The sequence below is a fragment of the Lepus europaeus genome, chromosome 17, assembly GCF_033115175.1.
Source record: "Lepus europaeus isolate LE1 chromosome 17, mLepTim1.pri, whole genome shotgun sequence".
NCBI lineage: Eukaryota > Metazoa > Chordata > Mammalia > Lagomorpha > Leporidae > Lepus > Lepus europaeus.
In genome coordinates, this window is record NC_084843.1 from 58,540,510 (window position 1) to 58,552,251 (window position 11,742).

General features: G+C 43.2%; 1 protein-coding gene and 1 non-coding gene across 3 annotated transcripts in view; both read left to right on the top strand.

Annotated features, from left to right (window-relative positions):
- The window catches only part of KIFBP (kinesin family binding protein), a 31,502-nt gene extending 20,368 nt beyond the window's left edge, over positions 1-11,134 (top strand). The window contains exons 5-7 of one of the 2 annotated variants that reach the window (XM_062214647.1): positions 594-690; positions 5,718-5,833; positions 9,714-11,134. In XM_062214647.1, coding sequence (XP_062070631.1) covers positions 594-690; positions 5,718-5,833; positions 9,714-10,589 — 1,089 coding nt within the window. In that variant the 3' untranslated portion in view covers positions 10,590-11,134. The remainder of the gene's footprint in view (positions 1-593; positions 691-5,717; positions 5,834-9,713) is intronic. The other variant, XM_062214648.1, reaches the window with a different exon arrangement.
- On the top strand, positions 8,649-8,755 carry LOC133776486 (U6 spliceosomal RNA). Its single transcript, XR_009868415.1, has one exon. It is a non-coding gene; the product is annotated as a U6 spliceosomal RNA (small nuclear RNA).
- Positions 11,135-11,742: the final 608 nt, after the last annotated feature.

Below are 11,742 nucleotides of genomic sequence, written 5' to 3' on the forward strand. Positions count from 1 at the left end.
GAAGTGTGTTTGTAAGGCAGTTCCATAAAGTTCATCTGTAGATCTGTTGACTTTAAAACTTGATGAGAAGCCTGCTTGTAACTAAATTCCTCCTAAGATTTTAGAAGACAGAATACTTTCTTCTCAGAGTGAATCCTCTGTGCCTTTGACTTGTAGGAGGGAAAAGGGATCTCTAAACCTGATAAAAATTAAATTGTCAGTCCTCTGACAGGGTGTAAATGGTCTAAGAATTCACCATGGCTACTCAGACTGAACCTGAAGGACTCTGCAGCGGTCAGTCTGAGATGGCAGCTGTTCTATAGATAGATTGCTTACATGCGGAGAGCCAGCTTTCAGTTAGCAGTCATCACCCACCCAGCTTACCCTATTACTAAGTGTTTGCGAGCATTGTCATTCTAACCTTTGAGGTAGCCTTTTAACCAGATAGAGAATACTAGGATATGTGTGATATACCTTAATGTTCAACTATGCAGGGCTTGCTTTGTGTATTTTTACATGATTTCGTAGCTTTTCCTATGATAAAAGACTTTTGCAAGCATCAGTTGCAAAAAAGGCTGTTTGATAGTTATCTTCACTCTTGTTTCCCTCAACAGCTGTGCTTCATGGAGGCCAGGCACTGTTTGTCAGCTGCAAATGTCATTTTTGGTCAAATTGGAAAGATCTCAACCACCGAAGACAGTACGTTTATGTGTGCGTGTTTCGTGATGGAGTTTTTTTTTTTTTTTTCTTTTAAGATTTATTTATTTTTATTGAAAGACAGAATTACAGAGAGGCAGAGGCAGAGAGAGAGAAAGAGAGAGGGGGCGGAGAGTCTTCCATCTGCTAGTTCACTCTGTAGATGGCTGCAGTGCTGATCCAAATCCAGGTGCCAGGAACTTCCTATGGGTCTCCCATGAGGGTTCAAGGGCTCAAGGACTTGGGCCATCTTCCGCTGCTTTCCCAGGCCATAGCAGAGAGCTGGATTGGAAGTAGAGCAGCTGGGATTCTAACTGCCACCCATATGGGATGCCAGCACTACAGGTGGTGGCTTTACCTGCTATGCCGCAGTGCTGGCCCCCATGATGGAGCTTTTAAAAACTTTTTTATTTTGGGATGGGCATTTGGTAGAATGGTTAAGACACCCTTCGGTACTTGGCACATGCTATATTGGAGTGCCTGGGTTTAACTCTTGTCTCTGCTCCTGTTTCCAGATTCTTGCTAATGTGCTCCCTGGGAGGCAGCTGATAATGGCTCCATGTCTGAGTTCCTGCCACCCAAGTGGGAGACCTGGATTGAGTTCCTGGATCCTGGGACCTGGTTCCTGCCCAGCTGGGAGCCATTGTGGACATTTGGGAAGTAAACCAGCAGATGGATATTTTCTCTGTCTCTCTCTCTATATATATTTGCCTCTCAAATACTTCAAAAAATTTTTAAAACCCTTTTACCTTAAAATTATAAATTTTAGAAAAGTTGCAACTACCATATGCCCTCCTCTAGAATTCACCAATTTTCAATATCTGCCTCATTTGCAATCAATTTACTTTTCTTTCTGAACCATTTGAGAGAAGATTGCATACATTAGGCTTCCTTGTCCTCAATACCTCACTGTGTATTTCATATGAGCAAGAATATTTTTTAAAGATTTATTTATTTTTTCAATCTTTTTTTTCCAACTTTTATTTAATAAGTGTAAATTTCCAAAGTACAACTTTTGGATTATAGCGGCTTTTCCCCCCATAACCTCCCTCCCACCTGCAACCATCCCATCTTCCATATTTATTTATTTCAAAGGCAGAGTTATAGAGAGGCAGAGGCAGAAAGAGAGAGAGAGAATCTCCCATCTGCTGGTTCATCCCCCAAATGCCTGCAACAGGTGAAGCTGCGCTGATCCAAAGCCAGGAGCCAGGAGCTTCTTCTGGGTCTACCATGCAGGTGCAGGGGCTCAAGCACTTCGGCCACCTTCTACTACTTTCCCGGGCCATAGCAGAGAGCTGGATTGGAAGTAGAGCAGCCGGGACTTGAACTGGCACCCCATGGGATGCCACCACTGCAGGTGGCGGCTTTACCTACTACGCCACAATGCCGGCCCCAAGAATATCTTCTTTCATAATCGTAAAACAGTTTACAACTCAGGAAATGTAACATTGATACAATTCTTTTTTTTTTTTTTTTTAATTTAATTTTTTTGAAAGGCAGAGTTACGTAGAGGCAGAGGTAGAGAGAGAAGTCTTCTATCCACTGGTTCACTCCCCAAATGGCCACAACGGCCAGAGCTGGGTCAGGCCAAAGCCAGAAGCCTGGTGCCCAAGCACTTGGGCAGTCTTATACTACTTTTCCAGGCCATAGCAGAGAGCTGGATCAGAAATAGAGCAGCCGGGACTTGAACTGGTGCCCGTTTGGATGCCAGCACTTCAGGCAGCAGCTTTACATGCTATAGCACAGCATGGTCCCTTATACAATTCTTTTTATTCAGTGTATGTTTTTATTTTGTTAGTTGTCCGCATAATATCTTATATAGCTATTTTTTCTAGTACTGGGTTTTCAAGATTGCATATTGCATTTTTAAAGTGTTTCATCTGGAATAGTTCCTCAGCCTTCCTTTTTTTTTTTTTTTTTTTTTAAGATTTATTTATTTATTTGAAAGGCAGAGCTACAGAGAGGCAGAGGCAGAAAGAGAGAGAGAGAGAGAGAGAGAGAGAGAGAGAGATCTTCCACCCACTGATTCACTCCCTAGACGGCCGCAACAGCTGGAGCTACGTCAGTCCGGAGCCAGGATACCAAGAGCTTCTTCTGAGTCTCCCACACAGGTGCAGGGGCCCAAGGACTTGGATATCTTTTACTGCTTTCCCAGGCCATAGCAAAGAGCTGGATCAGAAGTGGAGCAGCCAGGACTCAAACCAGCACCCACATGGGATGCCAGCACTGCAGGCAGTGCTTGACCCACTACGTCACAACACCAGCCCCAATACTGGTTTTTGCATGTTGCATTTTTAGTCTTTTTCTTTTTTTTTAATTTATTTGACAGGTAGAGATGTAGACAGTGAGAGAGAGAGACAGAGAGAAAGGTCTTCCTTCCGTTGGTTCACCCCTCAAATGTCTGCTACGTCCAGTGCACTGCGCCGATATGAAGCCAGGAGCCAAGTGCTTCCTCCTGGTCTCCCAAGCACTTGGACCATCCTCCACTGCCCTCACGGGCCACAGCAGAGAGGTGGACCAGAAGAGGAGCAACCGGGACTAGAACCAGTGCCCATATGGGATGCCGGCGCCGCAGGCGGAGGATTAACCAAGTGAGCCACGGCGCTGGCCTGCATTTTTAGTCTTTCATCTGGAATACTTCCTCAGCCTTTCTTTATCTTTCATCCACACACCATTTAGGCCAGTTACTTTGTGTAATTTCTTTTCTTTTTCTTTTTTCTTTTTTTTTTGACAGGCAGAGTGGACAGAGAGAGAGACAGAGAGAAAGGTCTTCCTTTGCCGTTGGTTCACCCTCCAATGGCCGCCACAGCCGGCGTGCTGCGACTGGTGCACCGCGCTGATCCCAAGGCAGAAGCCAGGTGCTTCTCCTGGTCTCCCATGGGTGCAGGGCCCAAGCACTTGGGCCATCCTCCACTGCACTCGGGGCCATAGCAGAGAGCTGGCCTGGAAGAGGGGCAACCAGGACAGAATCTGGTGCCCCGACTGGGACTAGAACCTGGTGTGCCAGCGCCACAAGGCGGAGGATTAGCCTATTGAGCCGCGGCGCCGGCCCTTTGTATAATTTCTATCAGTTGGAGTTTGCCTATTATTTTCCTGTGCTAAGATGCAGACTGTACATTTTCTTAAAGATTTATTTATTTATTTATTTGAAAGGCAGAGCCTCAGAGAGACAAAGACAGAGAGATCTTCCATCCGCTCTTTCACTCCTGAAATAGCTGCAACTTGTAGGGCTGGACGAGGGTGAACTCAGAAGCCAGGAATTCCATCTTGGTCTCCCATGTGCGTGTCAGAGACCCAAGTAATTGGGCCATCATCAGCTGCCTTCGCAGGTCCATTAGCAGGAAATTGAATCTGAAATGGAAGTGCTGGGAATTGAACTAGAACTGTGGTAATGGTATGCTGGCATTGCAGATTGTAGCTTAACCCACTGTGCCACAGTGCTGGCTCCCTAGATTATATGTTTTTAGTTGGAATATGACATGTTTAAGTGATGTGTCTAAAATATTATCTTTTTTTTAAAAAAGAGGTTTATTTGAAAGGCAGAGTTACAGAGAGGCAGAGAAAGAGATAGGTCTTCCATCCGCTGGTTCACTCCCCAATTGGCCACAACGGCTGGAGCTGGGCTGATCTGAAGCCAGGAGCCAGGAGCTTCTTGTAGGTCTCCCATGTGGGTGCGGGGGCCCAAGGACTTGGGCCATCTACCACTGCTTTCTGAGGCCATAGCAGAGAGCTGGATCAGAAGCTGGACTCAAACCAGTGTGTGTATGGGATGTCAGTACTGCAGGCCGGGGCTTTAACCCGCTCTGAAGAGTTAAAGGAATGTACATTACCAAATTAAATAGCTTTCCCTCCTTTATTTACTACATTGAATTAATTGTAAATTGGTTAAAATCCAAAAGGCTTTTGTCTTAAAGATTAATTAAAACTAAACCACCAGTGAGATATCATTTGTTTTTATTCTTCAAAATAGCTGAAGAAAGTGACAATGTTCAGTGTTTTCAAAATGCTTTTATTGAGTATCCTGATAGTTGGTTTGAGTCTTTGTTGAAAATAGCTTAGCAGTATGTTAAGGACATTTAAAGTTGTGGAAACTCTTTGACTCAGTAAATTCACTGCTAGAAATCCATCCTCAGGATCTAATCAAAGTCCAGACAGATTTATGCACAAAGATCTTTGAGTTTGTAGTTGTTGGTAATAGTAAAGAATTAGAAATAATGAGGGGGCCAACTTTGTGGCACAGTGGGTTATGCCACTGTTTATGACACCAGCATCCTGTACAAGAGTGCCAGTTCAAGTCCCAACTGCTCTGCTTCCAATCTAGCTCCCTGCTAGTGTGCCTGGGAAGGAAGTGCAAGGTAGCCCAAGTGCTTGGACTACTGCCACCTATATAGGAGGCCAGGATGGAGCTCTTGCTCCTGGCTTCAGCCTTTCCCTTTTGCAGCCATTTAGATAGTGCACCAACAGATGGAAGATACTGTTCTCTTTCCTCTCTTTCTGTTGCTCTGCCTTTTGAATAGATTTTTTTAAAAAAAGAAATAATGAACTCTCAGTATTAGAAGAATGATTCAAGTATGGAGTATCTGTTTAGTTGTATATAATACCGTACTTGAAAATGAAGCTGATGGTGGAGGCTGTGGTACAGTAGGTTAAGCTGTAGCTTGGGATGCCCACATCCTATATTGTAGTACCTAGAACTGAGTCTTGCCTCCACTTCCAATCCAGCTTCCTGTTAATGTGCATCCTGGGAGGCAGCAGATGATGGCCCAAGTACTTGAGTCCCAGCCACTCATTTAGAAGACCCATGTGGAAGATTATGGTCTCCTGACTTCATCCTGGTCCAGTCCTGGATGTTGTGGGCATTGGGGAAGAGAGGATTAGGGGTAAACCAGCAGATGAAAAATTCTCTCTCTCTCACTCTGCCTTTCAAATAAAAGTGAAAATAAGTAAGTATAAAAGTAAAAATAACTTTAGAAACAATACAGGACACAATGAAAATTACAATTGTCCCTATTAATTTCAACAGTACTTTTGTGTGATTTTAGCTCCCGAAGCTGAAGGAGATGTGCCAGAACTTTATCATCAAAGAAAAGGGGAAATAGCAAGATGCTGGATCAAGTACTGTTTGACTCTCATGCAGAATGCTCAGCTCTCCATGCAGGTAATGCAGTTGAAAGATGTGTTTTTCAGGGCTGGTGCCATGGTATAGCGGGTGGAGCCACTGCCTGCAGTGCAGGCATCCCATGTGGACGCTGGTTCGAGTCCCGGCTGTTCCACTTCCAATCCATCTCTCTGCTGTGGCCTGGGAAAGCAGTAGAAGATGGCTCAGGTCCTTGAGCCCCCATACCCATAGGAGAGGCCCAGAGGAAGCTCCTGGCTCCTGGCTTCAGATCAGCACAGCTCCGGCTGTTGTAGCCATCTGGGGGAAAAAAAAAGAAAGATGTGGCCGGCGCTGTGGCTTAACAGGCTGGCTAATCCTCCGCCTTGCGGCGCCGGCACACTGAGTTCTAGTCCCGGTTGGGGTACTGGATTCTGTCCCGGTTGCCCCTCTTCCAGGCCAGCTCTCTGCTATGGCCCGGGAAGGCAGTGGAGGATGGCCCAAGTGCTTGGGCCCTGCACCGCATGGGAGACCAGTAGAAGCACCTGGCTCCTGGCTTCGGATCAGCACGATGCGCTGTCCGCAGCGGCCATTGGAGGGTGAACCAACGGCAAAAAGGAAGACCTTTCTCTGTCTCTCTCTCTCACTATCCACTCTGCCTGTCCAAAAAAAAAAAAAAAAAAAAAAGATGTTTTTCTTTCTTTCTTTCTTTTAAGATTTTTTTTTTAAAGGCAAGTTACAGAGAAAGAGAGGGAGAGAGCAAGAGAGAATTCCGTCTGTTGGTTCACTACCCAAATGGCTGCAGTGGCCAGATCTGGGCCAAGCCGAAGCCAAGATTGAGAAGCTACATCTGGGTCTCCCACATGGGTGCAGGGGCCCAAGCACTTGGGCCATCTTCTGCTGCTTTTTCAGGCACACCAGCAGGGAGCTGGATTGGACATGGAGCAGCCAGAATGCAAACCGGCACCCATATCAGTGCTGGCATTTCAGGTGGAGGCTTAACCCGTTATGCCACAATGCTGATCCTGGTCTTTTTAAAACTTTCTTAAATGAGCAAGATATAAGTAAAAGCTTACAGTGGGGCTTGTGCTCACTGGGCTCACTGTGTATTTATTATGAAAGGCATGGAGAATGTGTTCATAAAATTTATCTCTTGCCTTTCTCATCTCTACCTTTTAAAAATCTTACTCCTCATTGAAGGCCTATGTTAAACAGCACCTCTTCCTTGAAGACTTTCCTTTGGCTAGAATATAAGCTTTGAGAGGAGGATCTGTATTGCATTCATATCATTACCACTTGGCATAATAGGTTCTCAATAAATAATAATTGAGTCAAAATTCTTTATCCCCTCCCTAAAACCCCATAGAACTTCTCTTTTCTTTCATAAGTCATTGAAATTCTCTTTTGTATTTTCCCGCTTTGTGTTCTTATCTTATTCCTTTATTTCCTTTTATAATATAAGCCAACTTGAGGTCAGGAGCTAATTCTCACCAATCTTTATATACTTCACAGCATTATGTTATATGGATTTGATAAAATACAAAAGAATATAATTTTTTTAAAGATTTATTTATTTTTTGAAAGAATTACAGAGAGAAACGGAGAGACAGGGAAAGAGGTCTTCTATCCTCTGGTTCACTCCCCAGATGGCTACAATGACCAGTGCTGGGTCAGGCTGAAGCCAGGAGCCTGGGTATCCATGTGTGTCTCCCACATGGGTGACAGGGCCCAAACACTTGGGCCATCTTCTGCTTTTTGTAGACCATTAACAGGGAGCTGGATTGGGAGTGGAGCAGCTGGGACATGAACCAGTGCCCATATGGAATGCCAATGTCATTGACAGCCACTTTACCTGCTATAGCACAACACTGGCCCTGAAAAGATAGACTTTTATGACAGAGCTTATGTAACAGTTCAGATGAAGAGCAGCACTGATTGCTGTGGCAAACATGAACCCTAGAAACACTTTACGTGTGAATCCCAGGTCTGCTGCATCGTAGCTGTGTGGGTTCTTGGCATTTTCTGTGCCTCAGTTTCCTCATTGTTGAGACAGAGATCATAGTACCTAATGCTGTTATAAGAGCTAAATCAGTAGGTATAAAGTTGTCAGAAAACTGCTTGGTACATACTAAATCCTCAGGACATGTAAACTACCATCATCTTTAGCATTGTTATTTCTAGTCTGTACTTAGTCCTAGTTCCTAATGATTAAGGAGGAAAATAAAATAAGACTGTCTTGAAGGAGTTATCGTGCTTTTGCTTTTCAATTAGCAAGTATAAACTGCAATAATTTTAACAGTAAATAGTATAAAACCTTATGAAGCTGGTAAACAAAAGAAATCTCAAAACTCTAGTAGTGTAGGTCTTGAAAAGATAAGATCATTTGAAAGGTAGAATGTAAAGGTGAGGGATGTTAGGGAAAGGGAGGAATTGGGAGAAAGGACTACAGGGTTTTAAGTCTAGAGAAGTTGGAGCCAGGAAGAGCTGCCAGCTGTCTTCTGATCAGGCATGGGAGACTGAGGAGACGGGGACTGCAGGGGCCACTGGAGCAAAATAGGGAGCTAGTGTGAGAAAGAGGCCTGGAGAGCATGTAAATAGAGAAGCAGCCAGGAGACCAGCAAGTAAATGAGCTTTAGAGGCTCAGGGCCTGCATTGGAAATAGTGTCAAGTAAAATTCACTATGATTGAACCCTTATCCTTCATTTAGTTGATGTTTCCAGATTGGAACTAGAACTTCATCATTTGATAAACTTAGACATTTGCCATGCTATGAAATTACTCACATTTTCCTTACGTTGACTTTTTAAACCTTAACTTCATCTTTGGATCATCTATGTATTTTTCTGAAAGACTTAATTCAAGCTTTAAAAACTGCACAGCACTCACTCTGGCAGCACTTGTAGTAAAACTGGACTGATACAGAGACGATGAGCACAGCCCCTGTACAAAGATGGCAAACAAACTCCTGAAGCATTCCATTACAGTATTGTGCTGACAGCTTTTTTTAAAGGGATTTTTAAAATTAATTTATTTGAAATATATAGAGAGGGAGGGACAGAGAGAGAGAAAAAGATCATCTATTGGCTGGCGCTGCAGCTCACTAGGCTAATCCTCCACCTGCAGCGCTGGTACCCTGGGTTCTAGTCCCAGTTGCTCCTCTTCCAGTCCAGCTCTCTGCTGTGGCCCGGGAAGGCAGTGGAGGATGGCCCAAGTGCTTGGGTCCTGCACCCACATGGGAGACCAGGAGGAGGAAGCACCTGGCTCCTGGCTTTGGATTGGGCAGCGCACCGGCTGTGGTGGCCATTTGGGAGCATGAACCAACGGAAGGAAGACCTTTTTCTCTGTGTCTCTCACTAACTCTGCCTGTCAAAAAAAAAAATGTGTATATATATATATATATATATATATATATATATATATATATAATCATCTATTTGCTGGTTCATTCTCCAAATGGCTGCAATGGCCAGGGTTGGCCCAGTGCAAAATCAAGGAGCCAGGAACTCCATCCAGATCTCCCACAAGGGTGGCAGGGCCCCAAGTACTTGAACCATATTCTGATGCTTTCCCAGGCTGGATCACAAGTGGAGCACCCAGGACTTGAACTGGCACACAATATGAGAACAGCGTAAGTTGCCGTGCCACAACACTGGCCCCTCAGAGTGCTTTCAGATGTACTCTGAGGACTCATTATAAACGAGTTTGAGTTCCCCAGAAAGGAAAAGTAACATATAAGAGGTTTATTTATTTTTTATTTAAATACTTTTTCACATTTTTTTGGAAGAAAAGAAGTAATTGGAAGAAAAAAGGAAGTATTTAAGATAATGTCTTCCTTTACCATGCTGGGAAGTAAAAATTTCCTTGACTCTAAAGTTTGCTTTTGTGTTATTTGACAGCACGAGATGAGTAGCCTACTTAACCATAATTTATGTTTTTCTCTCAGGACAACATAGGAGAGCTTGATCTTGATAAACAGTGTGAACTCAGAGCTTTAAGGAAAAAAGAACTAGATGAGGAAGAAAGCATTCGGAAGAAAGCTGTGCAGTTTGGAACCGGTGAGCTGTGTGACGCCATCTCGGCAGTGGAAGAAAAAGTGAGCTATCTGAGACCTTTAGATTTTGAAGAGGCCAGAGAACTTTTCTTAACAGGGCAGCAGTATGTCTTTGAGGCAAAAGAATTCTTTCAGATTGATGGTTATGTCACTGACCATATTGAGGTTGTCCAAGACCACAGTGCTCTGTTTAAGGTGCTTGCATTCTTTGAAACTGACCTAGAGAGACGGTGCAAGATGCATAAACGCAGAATAGCCATGTTAGAGCCCCTGATTGTTGACCTGAATCCACAGTATTATCTGTTGGTCAATAGACAGATTCAGTTTGAAATTGCACATGCTTACTATGATATGATGGATTTGAAGGTTGCCATTGCCGACAAGCTAAGAGATCCTGACTCACACATTGTAAAAAAAATAAATAATCTTAATAAGTCAGCCTTGAAATACTACCAGCTCTTCTTAGACTCCCTGAGAGACCCAAATAAAGTTTTCCCTGAGCACATAGGGGAAGATGTTCTCCGCCCTGCCATGTTAGCTAAGTTTCGAGTTGCCCGTCTCTATGGCAAAATCATCACTGCAGATCCCAAGAAAGAGCTAGAAAATTTGGCAACGTCATTAGAACATTACAAATTCATCGTTGATTACTGTGAAAAGCACCCTGAGGCTGCCCAGGAAATAGAAGTTGAGTTAGAACTTAGTAAAGAAATGGTCAGCCTTCTCCCAACAAAAATGGAGAGATTCAGAAGCAAGATGGCCCAGACTTAACTCTTATTTGTAAAAAGGAAATGTGCAATATTGAGGTGATTCTTTCCCGAGTTAAACAGGCCCAGTTCCTCGTGATATTTCTCTGCAGAGGGAGATGAGTTGCAGTTTGAGCTTGAGAGACAGCCGCATCAACTGTCTGCTAGGACCTTATCAGCATAGAGTCAGTAATTTGTACCTAATTATGTAAATCGCCTTGTTAAAATGACATGTGATTTATCCTTTAGGTTGCTTTTTTTCCAACTTACTTATAAACATTTCCCACCTCCATCTTTAAATGTAGGTTCTTTGTTGGCTGGTACCTGATAAACTCCTTACAGTGGAACATGCTGGGTAGTGTACACCTGGTAGATGAGCCTGTTACTCTATAAAATTGAAAAATTAACTGCCTGTAATTATTCCTTCTAAAATATTTCTTTCCTAAATTCTTAAAGAAACCTTTCCATTTTGAGAATACTAAAAGCTAAGTTATGTTATTTTAAAGTGTTGTAAAATGGTTTGTCCCCATTATAGAAGAAAAAGACCTTATTGGGAATATAATAAATTGACTGTTTCCCTAATAAAAACTTCCGTTTTCTCCTTTGTTTTCTTGTAAGAACTGATTTTACTTTTGACACTTCAAAGACATCAGCTCGTTTGAAACCAGAGAATACTTCTTCAACATTGCACAGTTAGAAAACCTTAAAATGTCATGCATTTAATGAAAATTTATTAGGCTGTTATTGTGTGCCAGAAAACTTTGTTGGCTGTGGTTTTTCATCAGAGAATCTTTGTGTATTTATAACCCTTTGAACCCTGTTCCAAAAGGACATGCATGTCATAATTAAGCATTGTTTATATATATATCATATATATATTGTTTATATATATCATTTTAAGAAATACAGAATTAAGATGGAGTCCTTATCCTGTGTATAGTCAGGACCAGTTGTAAAATTTAGTACAAAGGATAATTTAGGAGCCAGTGTTATGGTGTAGTGGGTAAAGCTGCCGCCTGCAGTGCCTGCATCCCATATAATTGCCGGTTCGAGTCCTGGCTGCTCTGCTTCCCCTCCAGCTCTCTGCTATGGCCTGGGAAAGCAATAGAAGTTGGCCCAAGTCCTTTGGCCCCTGCATCCATGTGGGAGACCTGGAAGAAGCTCCTGGATCCTGGCTT